At 43.1% G+C, this 26,172-nt stretch overlaps 1 protein-coding gene across 2 annotated transcripts in view; it reads left to right on the plus strand.

Moving 5' to 3' along the window:
- Window positions 1–15,747, plus strand: part of NPR3 (natriuretic peptide receptor 3) — a 74,495-nt gene extending 58,748 nt beyond the window's left edge. The window contains exons 5-8 of one of the 2 annotated variants that reach the window (XM_065905284.1): window positions 4,051–4,145; window positions 5,934–6,069; window positions 8,394–8,481; window positions 9,487–15,747. In XM_065905284.1, coding sequence (XP_065761356.1) covers window positions 4,051–4,145; window positions 5,934–6,069; window positions 8,394–8,481; window positions 9,487–9,598 — 431 coding nt within the window. In that variant the 3' untranslated portion in view covers window positions 9,599–15,747. The remainder of the gene's footprint in view (window positions 1–4,050; window positions 4,146–5,933; window positions 6,070–8,393; window positions 8,482–9,486) is intronic. The other variant, XM_065905285.1, reaches the window with a different exon arrangement.
- The last annotated feature ends 10,425 nt before the right edge of the window (window positions 15,748–26,172 follow it).

Below are 26,172 nucleotides of genomic sequence, written 5' to 3' on the forward strand. Positions count from 1 at the left end.
GGAAGCTGCATTGAGGACCTTGAATGAGATGGAAGCCACCAGAGGGTGTCAAGGAAACATGGTCTGTCTTGAGTCTTTAAAAGGGAGCCCTCTGGGATCCGTGTAGAAAATAAACTATAGGGTGTGTACAGATGTGAGAGTTGGACCATAAAGAAGGCTGAGCACTGAAGAATTGAGGCTTTCAAATTATGGTGCTGGAGAAGACTCTTGAGAGTCCCTTGGATAGCATGGAGATCAAACCAGTCAATCCTAAAGGAAATCAACCCTGAATATTCACTGGAAGGACTGATGCTGAAACTCCAATACTTTGGCCACCTGATGTGAGGAGCCAACTCATTGGAAAAGATCTTGATGCTGGGAAAGATTGGATGGCAAGAGGAGAGGGGAGTGACAGAGGATGAGATGGTTGGATGGCATCACTGACTCAATGGACATGAGTTTGAGCAAACTCAGGAAGATAGTGAAGGACAGGGAATCCTAGTGTGCTGCAGTTCATGGAGTCACAAAGTGTCAGACACGACTTAGCAACTGAACAACAACAATGCCGATGGATATCATCTGAGGACCACTGACATACAGGTCACTCACCAGGTCAGAAAACCAGCATCCTAGCCACTGACTGTCACCTCAGTCCTTTGGTTTTCTCCTTGGTCACCTGTATCAAGAGGGGTTGGATCAGCTGATGATGGACAAAGGCCCTTTGAGCTCTGCATCATGCCAACAATTTGAGCCCTTGAATGTACTGGGGCTGTGCCTCTCTGCCTTACCAAGACTAGATTCGGGGCATGTACTGTTTTTCTCACTTAGGACTCTCCTCTACCCACTGCCTCACCTTGTCCTTGGTCATTAGAAAGGGTAAGATGGTATAGAGGGGTCAGGTTCCAGCGAGAATTGTCTGGACGGCAGCTGTGGTGACAGTTGGTGGATTTCATTTCTCCTTGCTGGTTTTAGTAGATGCCACAGCTTACTCTAACCCAGAGTGGCATCTGCTTTAACTTTGAACAGATTGTAGGACAGGAACAAATCAAATAACCCTTCAGGGTTTTCTTGCTCGACCTCTGACAGCTTTAGCTGAGGAGCTGAAGTCAAATGGGATCAGTCAGGGGTCATATTAGGACAGAATCAAATTTCCCAGAAGTTATGTCCCATGCCCTGAGAACTGGCATATGTGGATACAACCTTGGTAGGCCACATCCCGTTCTTAGCTCTTCCTCTCTGCATGGTGTGGTCATTTGCTCCTGGTCTTCCAAGGGAGGTTGTTAAGGGAAGGGCAGGTGCCCACAATGGCTGGAACTCAGTTTTGCATAGAGGTCATGGACTAAATTTTCCCGTGGGCCAATCTGAGGCTTCCATTCTAGAGCTGGGTCTACACAGGCAATATTAAATGAGTCCCAGAATAATCAACTGTATAGTTCAGTCCAAACTTAGAATCTCATCTGTCCAATGTAAAGATAACTGAAGCCAAGTTAAGTGTTGACCTTGAATTGTTTGGGGAGCTTGTTCTATTTGCTAAACAACGATCAACCTGAGGGTAACCCCCCAAAGAACTATAAAAAAAATCCCTAACCATTCTAAAATTAAAAACAATTAAAATTTTAATAGTTGCTGTAAGTGACCACTGAGTTGTCAAGGGAAAAATACTCTGGATGTTATTTGACAAATTTGGATTTTATTACCGTGAAACTTATGACCGACTCTCAAGACTTTCAATAAATGGCCTGGGAAGAAGCTGAATTTCCTCGCTGTGGGAGAGGTCAGGGTGACAAGGTAAATAGGACTGTGGCTCAAACCCTGAGCTCCACTGCAGGCCAATAGAAAGGAGGGTAGAAAGTCTAATTACTTATGTACAGGAAAATTCTGCTGTGAGCCTGACACTCTCACCTTATGTATAATAGTCTCAGGTGAAGTCTCACTTGCTAATTGGCCACCCTGAGGGTTCACACCCCATTTCTTGGCAGAACTGTAATAGCTTAAAGTGTAATGAGGTCTTGGATTACTAGGGCCACCTTGTCTTATAAAATACTCTGCAAAACACTTAGCAGAACACACCATCATAAACACCTCCAGACACAACGGCAGATGTTCCGGACAGCCAGTATGTTTGGAGATACATCTGTATCTATTTTTCAGTGACATTTATTACTTAAAAGTTGTGTAGACTATCAAGGATAAGCTAGCTTGAGATACGTGTATCCTCTGTAAGCAGTCTCTATTAAGAAGACAAAAAAGAAAAAAAAAATTAGGATGAATAGTAGCTCCATTCTGTTTCCGGCAAAGTAGACCAAAGTCTGGAAAAATCAGAGGGCCTTCAAACCACAACCCAGAGGAGAGCAAACCCAAACACTTGCTCTCTCCAAACCACACTAGAGGATGGAACTTTCCCTTGGGACTCCTTTTCCCAGACGTTCATTTTATTTCCGGTGAGAACCAAATCAATAGAGACCCCAATTAAGAACTATAGTGAACTCTGCCACAATTTAAAATGAAAGAAAACAAATACTTAGGATGTGGCTGACACATATATTCTCTTACTTAGTTAGGGAAAATGACAATAGACATTTTTAATATCAGCTAATGATATATACATGTTTGCTTTCATTGATTAGCTGCTATAAGCCACCATCGCTAGCCCAAGCAAACCTAACGCTTCATGTGGCACTCCAGGCCCTCCACACTCTGGCCTCCTTGCTCCAGGTTTACACCTCACTGTTCCCTTCCATTCACATGGGCCACCTCCCCCCAAACCTCCCTGTCCCCTTGATTCCTTTCAGCTTTTGTACCTTTGTAAATACTCACAAGGCTGCCTTTCTACCTAGAACACTCCCACACCCTGCTGGTTGCTTGTCCAAATCAGAGGCTTCACCAACATGTCTACTAAAGGCCTGATCGTCTACTGGGTCCTCTGCGAGTCTCCAGCTAGATGTTCCTGCCCGTCCCCTGAGTGGTGTGGATACCATCCTAGGTCCTCTCCCAGATTCCAGGCATGGCGATAGTAATAACAAAAGAAGAAAACAACCGACTTCTCTGAAACCCACAAGTACTTTACCTGTCTTAGCTCCCTTAATCTTTTCAGCAGCCTCTTGGCAGAGAGGTACTATCCTGCTTTCTTTACAGTTCTGGAGACTGGGGCTCAGAGGTCTAAATCCTTGCCCAAGGTCACAGAGCTAGGAAATGTGAAAGCTGGGATTTAGATGCAGGTGGTTGGATTCCCGTGCCAACAAGATAAATTCCTAGCCCAGGCTGCTTTTCTCTTGAGCAGACATTGTATCCGGTTCATCTTTGCCTCTGCTGCAGTATTGAATTCAGCCCCTAGTAATTGCTGGAAAAACAGTGAATGATTTACTGTATCTATAGGAGATGATGAGTGTTAACTAAACTCATTTCACAATATTTATGTCAAATCTTTATGCTGGACTCTTGAAACTTACACAGTGAGATATGTCGATTACATCTCAATTAAACTGGAAAACAAAGATACAGCCCCTCAAAGAATGAATGCATGAACACAAGTGGGATAAGCTAGCTCTTCTTTGGTTCTTGGCTCCCATGACCTGTGAAGCAGTCCCTCTGCTCTCCTGTGCATTTGAGGAGCGCACACGGAAGCACATTCATTGAATCCTGGCCCTGGAACAGGTTTTCCTTTATAATGTTTGTCCAGTGATAACATGAACCCATGACAAGTCTAGGAATGTGCTATAACTCCTCTTCTTACTCTTCACTAAAAAAAATTAATACAAAGCTATGGGATAAGCATATTGCTTTCAGGATTAGCCTTAGCCTTTTTTTTTTTCTTTAACATATTCCCCAAAAAAGGTCATTTGTTTCTTTTTCTTTTCATTTTTAAATGGAGAAATGTTAAGAATTTAGGAATGCAGACACAGATGAAATTACAATGTCTTTCCAAATGCCAACAAAAATGCTCCGAGTCTGATGAGATTCCCTGTGGCATGAGTTTGTTTAAAAAATCCTGTCAATTCATTTTCTTGTTTTTGTTGGCGGACAGAGGTATTTTAAATAACCAACTGGAGCTCCTTGCATCTCATCTTCTAGGTATTGCTGGGCAGGTGTCCATAGATGCCAACGGAGACCGGTATGGGGATTTCTCCGTGATTGCCATGACGGACACAGAAGCGGGCACCCAGGAGGTAAGCAGATGGGACCTCCACCCCAGCCTCCTCTGCTTGTTGAGATTCCAAGGAATGTATTTGTCCTGGTGTCCAAACAGCTGCCCCCAAAGAAGCCTCCAAATAAAAATGAGCTGAACACCAGGAGTTTCCAAGTGAGGGGACTTCCTTCTGGCTGAGGGTATCAGGGAAGGCTTCAGGAAGTGGTTCCTTGTTTATCCTAAGTGGGGACATCCTTCCTTTCAAGTGGCCGAGAATCACACTTCAGTCCTAAGATGCAGAACAGCATCACTGGATGAGAGACTAAAAGTGAATTTGTGTATTTATTTCCTCCCTTAAAATTTGAAAAAAAAATTTTTTTTTTGGCAAGGGGTGGTTACAGACTGAACCGTGCATTAGTATTTAAAAGGATGATGGAGTTTCAGAATAGCATCACTAGAAAGAAAAGGACATAGAGATGACTCTCTGACACTTACTGGGGTACGAGCTCTCTGCCTCAGCTTCCTCGGCCGTAACAAGGAGATCGTCATATCTCCCTTGCTGACCACACATGTGGTAACGGGAACCAGATGAAATGGAACCTGGAGAAGTATTATATACATTTTGTATGATAAATATATAAATAAAGAGGATGTGAATACACCGTGTTTGAGGTCAGATGATGCAGTTCCTTCTTTAATTCTCTGATGGCTCTCACCCAGGGTTGATGACTGCTGTCATACTTCATGTGACCTGGCATGAAGGACTTGCTGTTCTTCTCTTTGTCCACGTGGACCTGGCCTCTGTGGGAGGGGTCAGGCCACCAGGATCTGTATTGGTTACCTTTGCTATAAGATTTTTTACCCTCGATGGTCTGAGTCTCATGTATATTCCAGTCTCTTGTCTATAGAAGGTGGCTAGTAATAGTCTATAATAGAGAGGGTGGGTCATGGTGAGGACTCAGGCATAAATGTGTATAAAGTACTTGGTATGTGCTCAGTACATACCAGTGATTGTTGGAGTTTGGTGATTACCTAGAATTCTTTTCATTCCAACATGAGAGCCTGTGGGGCCTCTTTCAGGAGAGAGAAGGCAGGGGGTGTCACCGGCCCCCAGAAGCAGGGTGCTGCTGTTGAGACTGTAGGGAGGTGGATCCTGTGAACCTGGGTGCGAAGGTAGCCCTAGATCAGGGATCGGTAGCTGATGAAACAGTTGTTTAAACCAGAAGCTGAGGGTAACCCTTGAACTGAGCCATAAAAGAATACTGATTTTTCAGGGGTCACAGGAACTGACTGAAAAGAGTTCAGCTTGGAGGTGGGGTGCAAATAGGATGTATTCAACAGAGAGGAGATGGTAACTCTCAAAGTCAAGATGGAGAAGAGCCTTCTAACCAGAGGAGGATGAAGTGGAAGGTTCCTAAAGAAGCTCTCTGATGCTTGAATTCTGTGTCAAGCTCACTGAGCAGCATGAGGCCTGCTTAGCCCGGGAATAAGATGGGTCGTGACCTCCCTCTTCCTGGAACGAGCTGGGGCCTGACAGATGGCTGACCTGCAGGCGGGAGGGGCAGCACTCTCTCCCAGGAGCAAGGGGAAAGCCATACCTTCCGAGGTTACTGCTTTCTGTATAACCACCTTCCCCGCCATGGGGAGCCCGTGCTTCCTAAATTATGCTCACTTTACAAGCACTTGTTGGCACCTTGATTTACAAAGATTTCAGAAACACACTATTGTAGTCAGCGTGGAGGGTCTGGGGGCCTACACTGGGCCTCCTTTGCAAACAGAGAACTTCACCTTTCAGTTTGTGCATTTTTTTTTTTTTTCTTTTATATAGGTTATTGGTGATTACTTTGGAAAAGAAGGTCGTTTTGAAATGCGGCCAAATGTCAAATATCCTTGGGGACCTTTAAAATTGAGAATAGATGAAACCAGGATGGTGGAACACACAAACAGCTCTCCTTGCAAAGCATGTAAGTTTAGAGACTTAATTCGCTCTGTATTTCATCTGCAGTATCCGTAATAACACAGGGGTCATTCAGGAGCTCCTGTTCTGAAAGAGAAGATTGCTCTCTCTGATGTGGAAAAACCCAAGGCAATAGTTCACAACCAGCATCCACCTTCATCAGAGGCTTCTAGGTTCTTCTCTTCTATCCTTTTCCAAGATGGTAGAAGGCATCTTCCTATTTTTACATCTCTTACTGTAATCTCTTGGTGTTTGAGGTTTTAAACTTTTAGGGAAAATTAAAATATCAAATACTAAATGTCACTCACTATTCATCTATTGTTTCAAAGTTTGTATTTATTCTCTTACCCACCCAGAGCCAAATAATGTTCCTTAGACACCTAAAAATTTACAAATTAGCAAGTAAGTATAAAATATGTTATTTATGAGCAGCCTTTGTCATAAATGTAGAGGCAAGTGGAGGTTCTTATAAGAAGCTTACAAACAGGAATGTGGTTGGAAATCATTGTTCTAGAAAGACCCTTTGATAACCAAAGTGGGGGAGAGAATTAAGTGAGTATCGACCTTTCAAGGAAGTGGTTCACTTTAATATCTGGTGGTTCGGACAGTAAAGAATCTGCCTGTGATGAGGGAGACCTGGGTTTGATCCCTGGGTCAGGAAGTTCCCCTTGAGGAGGGCTTGGTAACCCACTCCAGTATTCTTGCCTGTTGAACCCCCATGGACAGAGGAGCCTGGCAGACTACAGTCCATGGGGTCACAAAGAGTTGGACATGACTGAGCGACTTTCACTCACTCACTCATTCAGTCACTCACTCATTCTCACTCACTCACGCACTCACTCATTCACTCATGTATGCTCCTTATGTTTTGGGAACAGTCTTCAAACTGCGATGTATCTGTGTATATGCAATAAGTGGAAAGGCATAAATATATTAAGAACACAGTCTCTGGAGTTATTGGGCCTGGATTTGAAATCCCATTGTGTTCACTCACTGTGACCTCAGGATCATTTCTTCATTTCTTTAAACCTCAGTTTTCTCATAAGTAAAATGAAAGAAATGTACCCAACTCTCAGGAATGCTTTGAGGATTAAATACAAGAATGTGTTAAAGACTGTTTCCTAAACTCCTACACAAGCTAGCTATTTATCATTTTTATGTAATATCTGGGACACTACAGAACTTGATTGTTTCAAATTGTTACATTTTCACAAAGCTATATAAGACATTTTGACATGAAACTCTGGTTTTAGTGAGAGAACATCTAAAAACAGAACATTAACCCAATAGATTTTTCACCAAATCTCCCAGCACTCGGAAGTGTCACCATCCATCTGTGAAAATAAGAAGAGCCGGTTCAGTCCCATGGTCCAGGTGGTTGTCCTCTCTGGCTGGAAACTCAAAAGTATGCGCGTAGATCTGAAAACTTCAGTTTCCAGTTGTCCTCAAATCCTTCTTGAACCTGCTCTGTTCCCATTGTGCTCACTGTTTTTGTAACAATTTGTTCATCTAGTATTTTCTTAAGTGCCTTTAAGTTTTGCACTTGGTAAAAAAAGAAACCCATACAAAATCCCCACCACCACCACCACCACAACCACTGCCATCACCACCATCTCCACCATCGCCACCACCATCACTACCACCACCACCACCACCACCATGACCACCACCACCATGACCACCACCACCATTCCATCACTGTCACCACCACCATTGCCACCACCACCACCACGTCCACCACCATCATGATGACCATGACCACCACCACTGTGACCATGACCACCACCACGATCACCACCACCATGACCACCATTGCTACCATGACCATGACCACCGTCATCACTGTCACCACGGCCATGACCACCACCACCATGACCACCACCACCACCATGACCACCATTGCTACCATGACCGTGACCACCACCACCACGCCATCACTGTTACCACCGCCACGACCACGACCGCCACCACCACCACAACCACCACCACCGTGACCACAACTACCACCACTGCCACCACCATGACCACCACCGACACCATGACCACGACCACCACCACCATGACCACCATTGCTACCATGACTGTGACCACCACCACCACCACCACGACCACCACCACTGTGACCATGACCACCACCACCACCACAACAATGAACAGGATTGCCTAGAAAAAATTTCTTAAAAAAAAGGGAAAATTGGAAAATTTGCTTCAAGTGGTAAACCATGAAATATCTTCTAATGAATGAAAATTTTCAACAAATGAAAAGTCAGAGTGAGGCATTTCTAGCTATTTTTCAAAATGAACTCAGATTATCTATGTTTCTTTTTCAAGCAGGTGGCCTAGAAGAATCAGCAGTGACAGGAATCGTTGTGGGGGCCTTACTAGGAGCTGGTTTGCTAATGGCCTTCTACTTCTTCAGGTTAGGACTGCTTTATAAAGTTTTAAAATTTACTCTCCTTAATTGCCTTTGTCATTTGCCTTTGCACAATCCTCCTTGTGACTTGTCCATATCTTGCTCTTACCCAAAAAGCAAGGGAGTAAAAAGAGTTAAACCTTCTGTTGGTGTGACTCTGGTTTGGTGGTCAGGGGGTTAGCATACCAGGCAGTGGGTCAGGGTTTCTACTATATCCCACTGTGGGCCACAGAGCTATTGCAGTCTTTTGCTCACAAATATTCTGACCTGAATTCCTCCCACCCACCACATGCATAAGTGGAGACAGAATCTGGACAAAGGGGAAATCAATTTCCCCAGTCTCAGGCTTCTTCCAATTCAGAAATAGGTGGTGAGTTCATCTTTTGGAGAGAGGGAAGTGACTCTGAGCAGTCCACACTCTCAGGAGGTCTGTGCTCAGTCTTTGAGAGCCCATATGCTTCGTGACCACTGTGGTTAAGTCCTGAGTCTTATAAACTTGTAATATTTATGTGTGTTCAAGATACTGATAGTTTCACCTCTTGAGGGCTGTCCATTCCTTTGTAATCTTTGGGGGTTGAGTTTGCGGCTTATTAAGTCATTGGACCATGATTTTTTCATTTCTGCATGGCAATGTAACTCTGGGTATGTATGACTCTTTGTGGGAACAATTGCATTCCTGTATACTTCATCTGATCTTTATCTAGGGCATATCTTGGGAGCTGGGGGGAGTAATGTGGCAGAACAGACAGGACTTAACCCGCGAGGCACCCAGGGAAGAACAGAAAGGCTTGTTCTGTGGTATTGGGGAAGCAGGCCAATTTTCCTCCTTGAATAAGGGCAGTACGCCTTGGGGCATCCCACTTTAATCTCTGACCAGGGCTTCATATTCTGTCACTTCTCATTTATCAACCCAAACCCAGACGTCCCTTGAGGGCATTCTTTGTAAGAGAAACCATAGTATTTTGTAGCCAAGTGAGGTTTTATTACTACATTCACTTTCCCTCTACCCAGGAAGAAATACAGAATAACCATTGAGAGGCGAAACCAGCAAGAAGAAAGCAACGTTGGAAAACATCGGGAGTTACGGGAAGATTCCATCAGATCCCACTTTTCGGTGGCTTAAGAGGAAGCCTGTTCTTTTGGCTTGAGATTCTTTAAGGAGATAGATGGGATGAAAGACATCAATGGAACAGAAGGGGCGCTCTTGAAAAACTCATTCTTTTAAGCAGTTAGTCATTTTGTTATAAAATTTCTTTAGAAGCTCAGGAACTATTATTAATCACCATATGCCTGCTGGCCTCTCATCTCATGGCAAACAAATACAAGAATATAGCATCACTGCTAAATGTTGATACTGTTTCAAGGGCATATGATTAGATTTATGTTCTGAAAGTCTGAGGTCTCCATATCTTGATGGCATTTGGGGGCATTTACACAAGGTTATAAAATGTGTTTTACTTAAGTAAGATGTTTTATAGCTAGAATAAAATCATTTTTACATGTAGGATATTATTGAAAAGAATTTAACCCCAAGAAGAAGAAAATGTAATGAAAAACCTCAAGGTTGGAAATGCATCATTCCTCTCTTGAGGGCTAGTGGAGGGATCGGAGATCAAGGACTGCTCTATGTGATGTATGCATTCAGGTCCTGACTTTATCTTGAAAAATAATTTCCCCCACCTCTCTCAGTGTCTTGTAAGAGCTACTCTGAAAAGTTGTAACTATGAATGAGATAAGAGGATTCATGCAGAAAAAGCAAATTAAAATATTTCATTTTTTTTAAAATATAAAAAAACCCTATTTCACACTAACATTTTATTTTTCAAGTATTTTAATCTTATATTTTGCTATTAGAAAATGTGTCTATTTTTTCATTTTGAAGATTAAATTTCACTTATATTTTAAAAACATGGGTAATGTGTACAGCAAACCAATAATGATGAAAGATGCCTCTCTTTTTTTCTCCCTGTTTCCCTCTTCCCTGTGGCCATAGCCCAATACGAATTGCTGCTTTAACTACAGAGATCTAGAAGTGTATTCAGATTGTAGACTCTACAGGAAAACATCAATTTACTTGTTTTAAATGCAAGCTATTTTAGGGATAGTCTCCTTCCAGTTCTGGCCAAATGACGAGTATCAGGATCAAGGATGCAATTTATTAGAATTAAGTCAGGTTTTATAAAGGGAGGCAACCTTTTTTTCTCAAGAAGAACTTTATAGAGAGTTAGAACTTGGCAGTAAACATAGAAATGATAATTTAATAAATGACATTTTACCAAAATTGACAATTATGATTTTGGTTAAAAGAGGGACTCTAAACAGCTACTATGTTCCCTTTTAGTAAACTCCACAGAACTTTGCAGTCATCCACTAATAACTTGTGTAACAGGGGTTGGGTGTGGATATCAGGAATTGGGCAAGGTTGAATAATTATTTACTGAATCTCAACTTTGCACGTAGTACTCTGTGTATAGGTTTAAGCTTAGGTTGCCACTTTTATGTATAATTTGTGGAGAAAACAGACAGTGAGGGAAGAATGGGAATTTGCCAGATCAGTGTACTATCTTATAATGATGTCATGAAGGTCTTTCCTCAATAATGTTTTGAACATCTGGAAAATAGTGTTAAAGATTGTCTTAATGTTACCATCTAACAGGAGGAAAATAGGACAGTTTAAGAAAATAAGGGGACATAGAAATTGGAGCCATTCCTAGGTAGTGATGGAAGTTGTGGTTTACTCTGGTAATGGAGGTGGAGGTGGGGCATGTGAGAGCTGCGTGTCCTGGAAGTTGGCTTGAGCTTTCTTCCCTCGGGGCGTCCATCTCTTCTATTTCAGCTAGTCACAGTGAATGGATTATTTTTGTGTAAGGCACATTTCCCCTTTATTGTTTAAAAATGGAATTCATGCAGCTGGAGAACATGATAAAAGGATGTACTCTGATCAACTGAAAGAGCTATGTTGTAGCTCTCCATGCTGAGTGCAGTGGAAAAAGTGCTGAAATCAAAACAGGAGGGAAAAAGAAGGCAAGAGAGGCCAGCTCCAGAAATTCTAACATAGGAAGAGAGCTTGGGAAGTGAAATCCAGGAAAGCAAAGTGTGTAACCTCTCAGGACTGCTCAGCATGAGAACAGAATGGAAGGGTTGCATCTGTCTTATTTTTGTGAATTGAGAGTTTATTTCTCTCTATTTTTATTTTTCAGTGATATTTTCCATATATTTTAGAAGTACTCATTTTCTATTATCTTGTGTTTGTAAAAAACCATTTAAATTTTAGCCTATGTACTTATTACAGGGAAAAAAATGCTCTACCTGGTTGCAGTCTTTGGGTGGAAACATTTCTAACCTTTCTAGAATTTTTATAGGGGGTGATTAACTCTAATTTTTTTTTATTTTTTAAATTATGAAAGCATGATAACACATTTATAGGTGACTTGGAAAATACAGAACAAAGTTACATGTAGTTCCACTATATATTGCAATTATTTTTTAAGTAGATAAATTAAGATTTTTAGTTGGAGTTTCAATATACATTCTCAAAAATTAATAGAATGAATATACAGAGAAGTAGGCAGATATAGTAGACCTGAAAAGCACTATGAACCAATTATACATAATTAGGATTTATACAATTTTCACACAACAGTAGGATGCAAATTCTATTCAAGTTCCCATAGACTATGTACTAGGAGACATTGGAACACAGCCAGGGACATGAGACCAGGTGCAAAAATTTGATGGTCTAGAGATATTGAAATCATGCAGAATATGTTCTCTTTTACTGTGGAATTATATTAGAGATCAATATCAAAAGATATTTGAATATAGAATATATTCAACTAGAATATAACAACTCTAGTATTTTTAAAGCAGATATCTTTTATTTCTATTTCAGATAGAAGAATAGTAGTAAACTTAATATTATGATTCCCACATAAAATCTTAAAAGTTTTAAAGGATAATTTAGTCTTTTAAAAATGGTAGAGCCAATCATGAGATTTATGATATGTGGATGCCATTCTCTTCCAATCTTAAAGCAATTCTACAGTTCTTGAGGTTGATTGCTTATTTACACATCTGTCGTCTATCCTTTCTTCCATGAAATTGTCATATAAGTTATAAAACCCTATTAAGTTTTGAAGAGTTGGAAAACCTCTGCTAAAGGTGTAGGTATTTGCTCAAGGTTACCCTAGTTTAAGACTTCTGGAGATTTATAACTCAGGATTTAATTTTCTAACTGCTAACATCTTTGACAACTAGTCATTCATATTTTGCCAGTAGCCACATATCATATAGTAAGATAAACAAGACTTTAGTTGTTGAATCATTTTATAAATTATTACCCTGAAATCCAGGGTGTTCAAATTCCAAAAGGGGATACTTTATCAGTATTTTCTCATCTGGTCTAACATAAGTTGACATAGATACAGGTAAAAATGAGTATATACTTTTAGTGTATTGACTCGTGGTATTGGAAATAAGTCTAGGTTTTTAAGGTCATCATCATCATTTTAGAATTTTTTCTTTGCTCGACTCAGAAATAAAAGCTTCCTCTAAATGATCACTTCTATCCAGGAAGAACTTCATGTATAGAGTGTGTATCTGCCCCCACAGTTTCCCCAAGGAAATCCATGTACACACTCATTTCTCAGAAGAACCATCAGCTTGTGCTTTCCTGAACTACAGACATAGTTCTGCAGGCTTTAAAATGGTTCTTGACTCTTCAGGGAGGGGAGAAACATATGGAAAGTTGATTCCTTCTTTTCTCCCCTTCCTTAAATTCAAAGACTTGGAATGTTAGTCACGTCTCCCTACTCACAGAATCCTGGGATCGCTCACTAATTCAAAGCTCCTGTGCCTTTTGCGCCTATAACTGACCACTTCCCTTTTGGTTGCTGCTGATTTTGGGAATGTGATATTTGTCCTTGACCATGGAATTAAGGCCATTGTATAGACCTTAAACAGATAGAGACAGGAATTCAGAGTAGGTCCAGTGGCTTTACCACCTTCTTGTCAGTGAGCATAAAGTATCTTTTTGTGAAAGTCTCTTTGGGAGACCAAATAGAATATTATGCCACTGGTATTCGGGGAGTGCCTGTAAATGAAAGGAATACATACCTATACTTTTTGGGACACAAAGCATTCAGATCCTGAGTGGATGCAGTCATAAAACCAAACACCAACTAAAATCAAGTCCCTTTCATGGGTTTTGTTTAGTTATGCCCTGTGGTTCAGTGCTTCATGAGAAAGCTGAAGGTAGGCTGAATTTCCTCCTTAGTGAAAAAACAGGAAACTAATAACATGGAATATGTTTTGGGAGCAGTGTGAAAACATAGAGTAAGATGGTGCTGTTCAGAGGAAACTGTTTCTTTTCCAGTGCATCTTTAGAACCACCTATAATTCAAAATCACCTATAGATCCACTTTTAGAACCACCTATATTTCAGCTCCTCTCCCACGAGAAGAGTCAGGATCAAGCTCTTCTAAAAGAAATGGAAGAGGGTAGTGTTGCCAGCTGCCCCCATATTTTCCACCTCTCTCCCCTCCCCCATTCACTGTCCATCATGGCTCCAAAGATGCAGCAGCTTCATGCCATGCAAGTAGCAGCCTGTGAGTAGGACCTCCATACTTCCTCAAAAGGCAGAAAGAAGACATGTATGTGCTGGCTACAAGAATGTGGCTGACTTTCGATCAGAACCCTTACGTAACTTGACCACGTGCTCCTGGGGCAGTTCAAGCCTCTGATGTGCATATACTCCAACAAAACTGGCTTCAGTTTTCAGCGTGGAGCTCTCGCAAATGTCTCTTGCAGGCGTGCCCCCCTAGCTAGACTCTAGGATTAAAATGACTTTCAAGAGGTGCCGGATTGGAGTTTGTTCAGATTTCTCATTAACCACTAATGTTCATTCATACCAAAGGCAAAGCAATTTTAAACCAGCTGATGCTGTTAATGTTCATATTTTAAGCTACTTCAAACACAGTAAAAGGGTTTCAATGGGAGCCAAGGCTCAGAAGTAAAAATCCATATGTTATAATAGCTCTTTGATGTACCAGGCGGTGATTCCCAGGGGACATATTTGAACAAGCAGAATTAAGAGTTAGCAAAAAGTGCTGCATTGCTTTGAGTCACATGTTTAAAGACCTAAATTTCTATGTGCAATGAATAAAGGGCCCATTCACCAGTGTAAGTCACAACATAGGCTACCGAAGTGTTTTTTATTTGCTGGGATAACAAAGCTGTCATAGCACAGAATACCAGGGCAGAGAAGGTTGAGAAACAGGCACATTTGGATTTTGAGACAGGATGTCCTATTTGTTATTCAATGTCAAGATCTTAAAGCGTGTAGTGTGGTGTGTCTTACAAGATAGCAATGAGGTACCCTTACTGCCCTGGAGATGCTGTGAGTTTGCAGATCTTTCTGCTGGATCCTGGGAATCTGAGCATTGTTCCCTGTGCATGGTGAAAAATTGAATCCAAGAGGACACAGAACAGACATTGTGGGCAGTTGCTTCTGCAGCCCTTGTCTTCTGGGCCATATTATTCATCAGTAATTTACATATTGGACTACCAAACATTATACACTTACCATGAGTCTGGTAGAAAAATGAAAGTAAAAGGCTGACAACTACATACAGTTTATTATTCTAATGTAAGTAGAACTATCTGCATATAATGTGATTTAATTTATTGTTGTTTTGTGTAGAAAATGAAAATTAATGACTGTGGATATAACCCCTGTTTTGTATAATATATTTTCTTTCTGGTGCAAATTGGTCATTGAAGATATCTTCATTTGGTGTTTGGATATAAATGTGTATGTGTTCTTGTAAGTGTTTCTGTTAAGCAAGAATGCTACATGCTCACAGGATAACAATGTGTTCTCATTAAAAAATACATCCCACCGAAACCTTTTCCTGTTTATAATTCAACCAACATACACTGCAAATATTCATATTCTCTGAGGACTTTCTGTTCTCCTAGGACCAGTTTAGAGAAAGTAGAAGTGTTAGTCGTTCAGTCGTGTCCGACTCTTTGTGACCCTGTGGACTGTAGCCTGCCAGATTTCTCTGTCCATGGGATTCTCCAGGCAAGAATACTGTAGTGGGTTGCCATGCCCTCCTTCAGGGCGTCTTCCCAACTCAGGGACTGAACCCTGGCCCCCTGCATTGCACGTGGATTGTTTACCGTCTGATTCGCCAGTGAAGCCACAGTTTAAGTATAAGAATATCCAGCAGACGTGATGAATTGGGCTCTCTGAGGGATACCCATGAAAGAACTCAAGAATTTCTTCCCAGAAAAGGGAAATTTGCAGAAATAAGAAGAGAATGTAATATTAAAATGAGGAATAAACCCTGAATTGTCAGGTAAGAGAAGAAATCTTTGTGAATGATATTTGAAGTCTCTGTAGCTTGAGAACACCGCATAGCTTTGTGTTGGCCCCATTGACTCATTATTATGTCCCTTGCCCACTTTGACGGGGTCCAAGGTCAGTTCTGTCACTCTAAAGTGCTTCTCAGGCTCTAGTGTACTGAACAAGTCAACAGCCTCAAGCATCTGCAGGCACCTCTGGTTTGTAAAAAGTTGCTTCACTCCCGGGAGGTTAGTCATGATTTATGTTAAGCCTAAGAAATACATAGTCATTCTAGGGCTGGATCAATGTGCCCCAGGTCCTGCTTCTGCTGCTTCTGCTGCTGCTGCCACTGCCAGTGAGGTCCCCTGGCAATGCCATCAATGTCACTCACACTGGGTACCAGAGTTTGAGAAGATTCTGCAGCAGGTGGAGGCATGGGAATGGGAAGCCAGGATGTGGGTGGGCATCGCAGGAATGAAGGGTGAGGCCAGGAAACCTCCAAGAAACATAGGCTGTCTTAGTCCATTCAGGTTGCTGCAACAAAATACTGTGGCCTGGGGCTTACACGACAGAAATGTATTTCTCATAGTTCTGGCAGGTTTGGTTCCTGGTAAGGACTTTCCTCCTGGTTTATAGATGGCTTCCTTCTTCTTGTGTCCTCACATGGCCTCTTGTGTGTGTGTGTGTGTGTGTGTGTGTGCGTGCACACGCATGCATGTGTAGAGAAAGAGAGAAAGGGAGGGAGGGAAGAAGAAAATGGGATAGAGGGAGGCTCTTTGGTGTTTCTCCCCATAAGGACACTATTCCTATGATGGGGCCCCATCTTTATGACCTCATTTAATGTTAATTACTCCTTTGGAGGCTCCATCTCCAAATATAGTCATACTGGGGGTTGGGACTTCAACATATGAATTTTGAGGAGGACACACACTTTCAGTCCGTAACACAGTGTATTTCCACTACTTTCCTACATCACTTTGGAGACCATGACTTTCCTGAATTTTTCCATTCTCCATCCTGATCATTTTGAATTTCTTCATGAACACCCAACATCCCACAATAGGCCAAAGATGCCTCATGACTGTGGCTATTGGCGGGGGTAGGGGGGGTTAAATCTCTGGAAGAAGCCTTGGGAGTTCTGCATACCATTGATTTAGGGCTTTATCTTAACCCTAAATCTTGAGCTTCTGAGGTTGATTTAAATAGCAGCTGCTATTGGGAGAGGTACCAATGGCTGTGTGTCTTTAAAAGAATAGCAGCTTAATAAACCATCTCATCACCAAACGAGAACCAAGAAAAACAATTCCTTTTGGAGGCTTTATGCACCCCTGGCCGTTAAAGCTCCTGAAGCCATGTCGTTTGCACTTCATAGATGAGGGCACATGGAGCCGGACTCCTGGGGTTTATATCCGGGTTCTGACCCTAGTGGCCATGTCATCTGCATAACAATGGTTCTGAGCTCATCGGCTGCTGTGAGGACTTCAAACCCAAGCATGTGGTGAAGCTGTCAACAGAACTATCACCACACTCTCCCGCTTCTTTGGATAAGAAGGCAAAACCCTCAGCTGGCCATTTTTGAGGCTTTTCCAGACAATTTGGCTTGATGATATCTAGTCCTGCCCTCTTAGAGGATGAAATCAGAGACTGTGAAGAGAAAGAGGTCCCTTTTCTGTACACTGTCCCCCTGACAAAGGGTCCAGACAAGGCCTAGAGGGACAGTTACAGCCTCATGGCCTGCAAAGCTCTCACAGGGTGGGAGCAGTCACATTCAGGTCTGGTTTCTCCTCAGTTGGACCAGTTGGACATGTGGACAGTTGGACATGTGGCTTCTGAGGTTGATGCCACACATGTCCTGCTTCCCGCCCCTGCCCCCCGAGAGGGCCCTGAGTACCCCTCCCTGCACTCAGCTCCCTGGACCATGACACTAGCTTCTGGGTCGGTCAGAGCAGCCCCTGCTCCCCATCCCGCCAAAAAAAGGACCCTCGTGTGTCCGGCAGGACATCTTTCCCACCAGGGGCTGCCCTCTGCCCTGGTCTCCCTGCAAAGGCTGGGATCTTGTCCCAAATGCAACAGCGGCACCTCATAAGTGTGTCAGTGGATGGGGGGATTTGCCAGTTTAGACCCAAGGGGGTTCTTATTCCACTACCACTTCAGTTAGCCAAAGAGAGACCAGGCATCATGAAGGCTGGTGAAAAGTGACCTCATCAAAGCCCCAGAATTCCTGGTGCCTGTGGGGCTTCTCCCCCTAGGCCCAGGGCCCCAGAAAGCAGATGGAGCCCGGGCGGTCTCCCCAAAGGCTGCCAAGTGTGGGGAGTCAGCCAGGCCGGTCTGGGAGGTTGCATTCCAGGCTCTGTCACCTCCTCCACATCCCTCCTCTCAGGAGCCAGGGCAGGGCACCCTCTGGCAGGGGTGGGGTGGAGGAGGGGTGGATAGGCTCCATTAAAAGCTTGAGAAGCACCAGCTGTGTGTGAGAGCTGTACTCCCCTGGGGGGGCCAGCTTCAGTGCTGTCAAAGGTATTTGATGCTTTCAGACAAAAATCCAGCCAGAGACTATCTAAATAGAACTTACCACCTGGTGTCTTAGTTGTGTAACCTTGATAGCGATTCTTGGCATTTTTACTCAGAAAGAAAATGAAGGGTGTGCAAGACTGCGTGCCCGTTCCCATCCAACTCCAGTGGCTGTTTATGGAGAGCACCCTACAAGCCAAGCCTGCACCGAGCACCTGAACTGGGGTCATTTATTTCACCAGACGTGGTTTTCCATATGTCACCCCCACGAAGTGGGACTGCGGTTATCCCCTCACTTGTGTGTGTGTGTGTGTGTGTGTGTGTGTGTGAGTTGCTCAGTCGTGTCTGACTTTGCAACACTATGGACTGTAGCCTGCCAATTTCCTCTGTCCATGAGATTCTCCAGGCAAGAATATTGGACTGGGTAGTCATTCCCTTCTCCAATGGATCTTTCTGACCCAGAGATTGAACCTGGGTCTCCTGCATTGCAAGCAGATTCTTTACTATCTGAGTCACCAGAGAAGTCCCCTTGTTATTTTAGAGATGGGTAAACTGAGGCACAGAGTGTCTAAGTAACTTGCTGAAGGTCTCCTAGCTACTACACAGCAGGGTTGGGCTTTGAAGGCAGACTGATGACCCTATCAAGGACCACTCCAGACCGCTGAATCTTGTGGCTGGTGATCACATTAAGTCTCCATCAGTAGACCTCATGCCCTCTTCATTACCTTCCATGTTCAGTCAAATTCCCTATCTCTTTTCTACTGCCATGAAGCAAGGCCTTTATAACCTCACCCCACATGAGCAGGGAGAGGCCTCCTAATTCTTCTGATTTCTAAGCTCTCCTCTTTTAACTCATTTTTCTCACCATTGCCCTGTCAGTCTCCCTAAAATACTGCGGTGGTAACCCTCCTGTCCTCTTTGATAACCTATAACTCCCACCCTCAGAGGTTGATTGCACATTCTGTGCCTGGTGGCCAGCCCTCCCCCTTCAGTCTCTCTCTATTGCCTTATTATTCACGACCTCTTGTTCAGTCGAATGGTGCTGAAATTGACTTGCTCAAATTGATTTACTTGTCATCTACTAAACATTCCTTGTGCTTCCCTGCCAGCAATGTTTTATTCCCACTGTTCCTCCCACCTGGAGAATGCTTTGCTTTCTAACTGGGTCCATGCATCCTTCACCTACAGTTTACATCCCAGGTCCTCCCTCATCCACCCTCGCTAGTCTGAGCTCCATCCTATTTTGTGACATTTATTGTCTCAGGGGTTATGAATGGGTGGTCTGCAGATGTGTTGTGTTTGGCCAGTCAGTGTTTAGACAGGGAAAAAAAAGAAATTTGAATGTTTTGAGATGGGACAAATGCTCTCCAGTTTGCCGGATCCCTGCACTCTTGATTTTCTTACATCCAGTTTTCTTGGGGCTTGCAAACTCCACCTGTACAGCTAATTGGACAACTGCGTGGAGCATCCCTTCTACTGCCACCTTACTTATCTTTTCAGCATCATAACTTCCAAGTTGCTGGTCTTCAAAGAATTCTCTGACACTTGGATTTGTTTCTCTTCCTTTACTATCTTTATCAAGTACTAGGTGACTCTGAAATAAAAGATTTCCTGTCCCAGGGGAATTATTACCCCCAAAAGATTCTGTGTAGTTTTGCAATGTTAATATTCAATACATAATGTTTCTGCTTTGTGAAATTTTTTAAAACTGGGATATTCTTAAATGGTCTCCCACAAGGAGGACTCTAGAGTTTAAATTCCTGCTTTTCTCTTACTAACTGTGGGGCCCAGAAAACCTCACTAGCTGTGAGGCCTTCCCAAGCCTCAGTTTCCTCCTTTGTACAATCAGGAGAATAATACCACTTCATTGGGTTCATGTGGCACCTGATATGACCAGAAGCTCAATAAATCAAAGCTGCTGCTATCTTCATGAGGCAGCCTTATTTAACATCTCAAGTTCTTGGGTTCCTGGGGTCAAGCCTGGCCATAAACCGAGACCATGGGGTCTTTTGGCATGGACCTTGCCTGGTGGCTCAGATGGTAAAGAATCTGCCTGCAGTACAAGAGACTCAGGTTTGATCCCTGGGACAGGAAGATCCCCTGGAGAAGGGAATGGCAACCCACTCCAGTATTCTTGCCTGGAGAATCCCATGGACAGAGGAGCTTGGTGGGCTACAGTCCATAGGGTCACAAAACGTTAGACAGGATTGAGTGATTGAGCGTGCGTGTGCGCATGCGTGCACACACGCACACACACACACACACACACACACAGTGTGAGACTAAATCTTGTCTTCTGGGCCAGCCTCCCCTCATCTCCTTTGTACATCCCAGGAGCCTGAAGATATCCGTTGAGTAAATCCTCACTGGCAGATTCTTTTAAGGGCCAAACCTGTGTCCCAACACAAGTTCCTGATAGTTCATCTTTGCCTTCCTTTGAGTGATCCCTCACACTCTGACTAGTTGGGATTAACAAGTTATCTTCAAACCAAAACTGTTGGCAGAACAAACCTCTCAGACTGAAGCTCTTTTCTTTAAAGGTTTCATAGCTGTTTCTCCAAACCAGTCTCCAATGCTGAACTTAGAGCAGCTAAGTTTAAAAAGGCTTAGAGGTTTCAATATGATGGTTTGGAAGGATACAGTAAGTGGAGTGGAGTGGACATATTGTTGCATGATTGTCACTATCCTGACTATTGTTATTATGATAAGCTGATCAGTAGTGATCTGTCTTACTATAGAAGCTGCTTGTAACGTAGCTAAACAGTAAACTCAGGTCTAGAAACCAGAGCTTCAAAAGTCTATTGTAATTTTTACACTAGCAGATGAAAGATACCCCGTGCCCTAAAAAGAACCTTTAATGTTAGGATGAATTTTCCAGCTTAATAACAGCCCTGGTGAGAGTTCTGCCCTGAGGGTCTGCTGGGAGATCAAAGATTTTGATTCTTTTAATGGAAATCCTTAAAATATGAATATGTTTTTGTGATCTCAGCTAAGATTCCCAATTGTCCCTCAGTATTTTGGTGAGGTTGTGTATGCATTGCAAATTGGAAGATTGTTGCTGAAGCTGAAGTCCAATACTTTGGTAACCTGATGCAAAGAGCTGAATCACTGGAAAAGAACCTGATGCTGGGAAAGATTGAGGGCAGGAGAAGAAGGGGGTGACAGAGGATGAGATGACTGGATGGCATCACGGACTCAATGAACATGAGTTTGAGCAAACTCTGGGAGATAGTGGAGGACAGAGGAGCCTGGTGTGCTGCTGTCCATGGGGTTGCAAAGAGTAGGAGAGTCAGACACGACTTAGTGACTGAATGACAAAAGAGATGGGATTTTTGAGAGGGAATCAGGATTAAATGAGAGTGTGAGGGTACAGCCCCTATGACGGGATTAGTGCCCTTAATACTGCTCTTTTACCAAAAAAAACAAAAAACAAAAAACAAACCAAAACCCTCTTTTTCATCTCCCCAGTACTCCACCAATTCAGTCAATCACCAAATCTTCATTTTGTCTTTGAAGTATCTATTGAAATGGTCACTTCTGTGTCTGCACTAACACCAGCTTAAGTCATTAGTTATCATTGGTGGCCAGAGTGGTTGCCATCATTTCTCATCTATTAAGGCAACAGCTTACTTTCTGGACTTCTGGCATCCTCAATGACTCTTTCTTGGATCCCCTCCAACTCTTTCTCCTGCTGTCACAGTAATCTTTTGAAAACATAAATTTGATCATGTAAGCCTTCTGCTTAACATCTTGGGCTTCCCTGGTGGCTCAGTGGTGAAGAATCTGCCTGGCAATGCAGGAGACGCAGATTCTAATCCTGGGTTGGAAAAATCCCCTGAAGTAGGAAATGGCAACCCACTCCCATATTCTTGCTGGGAAATCCCACAGAGGAAATGCACAGAGGAGCCTGGTAGGCTACAGTTTGTGGGGTTGCAGAGTCATACATCTGAGTGCCTGAACAACAACAACAGCAACAATGGGGAGAATGACACAAAAGGGTAAGACTAAGTGGGAATTTAATAATTGGAAACTTTGCTGTTGAACTTTTTAGACTCCCTTCCCACTTCTTTAAATGTACCCCCACTCTCACACATCACATACCACATGTGGTAAAGTTGGGAACATGATAAAAAATATAGAAAATAAAAATTTAATTCAAAACAATTGAAATAAAGTGGGCCTTCCAAAGAAGCAGTCAGTACCATTTGCACATCACTATCTCTTGTGACATTTTCAGTACTGATATTATATAGTGTTCAGTTCAGCTCAGTCGCTCAGTCATGTCCAACTCTTTGCGACCCCATGAACTGCAGCACGCCAGGCCTCCCTGTCCATCACCAACTCTTGGAGTCCACCCAAACCCATGTCCATCGAGTCGGTGATGCCATCCAACCATCTCATCCTCTGTCATCTCCATCTCCTCCTGCCCTCAATCTTTCCCAGTATCAGAGTCTTTTCCAATGAGTCAGCTCTTCGCATCAGGTGGCCAAAGTATTGGAGTTTCAGCTGCAACATCAGACCTTCCAGTGAACACCCAGGACTGATCTCCTCTAGTAAGCATCTTTCAATTTCATGGTGTAGAACCTATCTAAGAACACTCATAGTAGAGCAAAGAAATTTTTCAGGGCTTCCACAGAGTAATGAATGCATGCATGCATGCTAAGTCACTCCAGTGGTGTCCAGCTCTTTGCGACCCCATGGACTGTAGCCCACCAGGCTCTTCTGTTCATGGGATTCTCCAGGCAAGAATACTGGAGTGGGTTGCCATGCCCTCCTCCAGGGGACCTTCCTGACCTAGGGATTGAATCCATGTCTCCTGTGGCTCATGCATTGCAGGCGGATTCTTTACCGCTGAGCCACTGGAGAAGCCCAGAGTAATGGATACAATTTCCTAAATAGAATGAGAAACCCAGCATCAGCCTCCATCTGGGAAACCATTTGTGTGAATGACATAAACTCTGAGACTGGCTACCATCTTTTTTAAATCTCTTATAGAGCAAAGAGTGTTTTTAATATACTCTCATAAAGTCAATAAAATGAATATAATAACTTATAATAAGCCAATTTCCAGGTTATTATCTGCATGGCCCAGCTACTGCCTCAAAGTACTGACATTTTCCTCTCTCTTCCCTCATGAATGCTTAGTCCTCCATGGGCATCACATCTATGCTTCCATAATGGTATTTCTGACTCAGTTTTCAACTCTCAGTTTCATACCCAACCTCCAACCATCCAAATTGACCTCTTTTTCTATCTTAGGAACTCAGGTACATTGTAAATGTTCCTGCTGATGAGCTCAATGTACAGTGTTAATAGGGTGTTCACATAATGCAATGCTATGTTAAATGAAAAAGAGCAGGGAATGTTCTTTGCACCAAGCCAAGCCACGGACTCACATTCGGGTATTCAGATTGCAATGATCCCCTGAAGTTTCAAGTATGAGTGATGGTTTCTGCTGCACAAATGAAGGACTGTGAATAGGCATGAAAGAGTGAGTGCAATCCAGTACCCTCTGCAGGCATGCGGCCATTTAGATGTTCATGATTCTCCTCTTTACTCTTATCACATACAACCAGGATATGGGGAAGTGTTGGAAGCTTACACTGCTAGTATAACACAGAACTCAAAGAGAAATCTATCTGAGTAACCTCGGTAGACTTTCTATCGCTGTTCTCACACATCAAGTAGAAGGCAGAGCATCCAGGCATGGCTCACCTCAGTGAAAATTGCTCTCTAATTCTTTCACTCCACTTGGGGAGGAGATCCCCGATGTGATCTCGGCTCCTCACCCTTTGCTTGAGAAGCCCATGGTAACTCGCTTCAACTGGTCGGTCCCCAAGGGCTTCATTCTTTAAATCCCATTTGAACATGTACACGAGACATTCCTGCAGCCTACTTAGGAAACTATTTCTTGAGGAACAGTCATCACATTTCTGAAAAATTATGGTGGCAGCTGATCCAAAATCTTGGCCTTGAACTCCAGCCAATGTTTTCTTGACTCCAAAGTGTCCTGCCAAAACAAAGTAATCGCACAGCTGACAGAACCTCTCTTGTTACCTCTTAGGAATGACCATAATTTACAGCCTGCACTGCCAACGGGGGTCTCCCAGTGAACATACAGCTACTCTGGGTGCGTTTCAGTGAGTCATCTCAGGGCTAATAACCTCATGTTTACCTTCTCAGGGAAACACGGAATTCCTTGTTTGAGGAGAACGAACATCACCGATAAGGAGCTCTGTTTTTACTGTAACTGTGTGCGCCTTTTTTTCCTTCCAAGGTGCCTTGCTGGTTTCCTGACCTGACAGTTTGGTGCCATGTCCTGAGGCCTCCAATTTTTCTCCCAGATCCTGGTTCCAGACTTGAGGGGGCCATGACCAAAATTGTCACGATGGAGACTTTTTAAAGGAAACACAGCACATTTGGCTTTAAAAACAGACAGACTCCCTCCTTCTAAAAGGAATAATTGTGTAATTTTCAGAAAGAACATTCTAGTCTTGACTATTCATTTTAAGGCAGAGTCGGCTCTGGACTCAGGACCCTCTAGGCTATAGATTCCAGACGCTAGGAGCCTGGTAGTGGGGGAGGCAGGAAGAGTGAAAGAACTATCAACTTTGTGAACCTGGGTCAGACGATAAGGAGCTAATGGCTCCTCAGAGACTAAAGCCCAGAGCTAGAGGACTCTGAGGGCATCTAGGGTCTTTTAGGTTGTACTGAAGTAGCTTCAATGCCCTCTGCCTTCTGATAAAGATCAACATACCCAGAAGACCCACCGAAGAAAATTCACCATGTCCTTCCTCAAGACTAGTCAATGGGAAGAAAGATCTGGGCACTGGTTCTGACCAGAAGGCTACAAGTCACCCAGGGTCACCAGAGAGACACCAAGTCATGGCATATTTTCTCAGAAACTTTCATTCTCTGTTCCTGTATGGCTAAAACCCAAGTCCTGGTTTCTGTAAACTGGCAAATCCCTTTTTGTACCAGGGTTCATGCTTCTACTGTTCCAGTGTTCATTCCATTCCTTAAGCATTTGAGCCCCTGGAGGTCTTCACTGATTTTTTTTGGTGAGCTCAGGTATGCATTTAAAGGAATATTTGTTAGTGTAATCCAGCATTTCTAACTGTCCTGCAGTGGGAAGTCTCCAGGTAATCCTATCTTCTATAGAGGTGAAGTCTTTGAAATCTGATGTAAAGGGAACCGAAAGAGATCAACAATGGATGTGCTTTCTTACCTTTAGTAGAAAGTGTCAGATACCATGAAGTCCCAAATCAAGGTCTTCGAGGAGAGGTAAATTTCTGTAATGGGTGGTCTGTATTACTCCTGAGAGGAGCTTTCTGACAGAGGCATCAGTTACATTTTGTGCAGGGCTCTGTGTCTGTTGCCTAGACTACATCTATTGGTCACACTTCCCACCTGGGGAAGGAAGGCTCTTATTCATGCCTACGGATCAGACTACTGGTCCCTTTTCTTAGACTCTGACCCATTGGCTGGCCTTCTTTTCATTTTTTGGTTATCCTGTGCCTGAATGTTTTGAACCATCACCTTGCTCCAAGCTAAAGAACCATGCTATTCCACCCTTAGAATGCTCCCCTGAGTCCCAATCCACTCCCATGTTCTAGCTCCCGGGATGCAGCACTTTCTCTGAGTCTTCTCCCCAGCACAGACAGAGACACAGCAAATGAAGACTCTGCTTTGACAGTTCAGGTATTATGAATTCTAAGGAGGATGGAGGGAGTGGGTCTGTGGCATCAAAAGATGCAGATCTACCAAGAGATTCAGAATTGAGGAGGCCTGAAGTTAGCAGATAGGAGGCCTTGCATAAGCCTTTTCAATCCCTTTTATAT

Source organism: Muntiacus reevesi, chromosome 14, assembly GCF_963930625.1.
Source record: "Muntiacus reevesi chromosome 14, mMunRee1.1, whole genome shotgun sequence".
In the NCBI taxonomy this organism is placed as follows: Eukaryota; Metazoa; Chordata; class Mammalia; order Artiodactyla; family Cervidae; genus Muntiacus; species Muntiacus reevesi.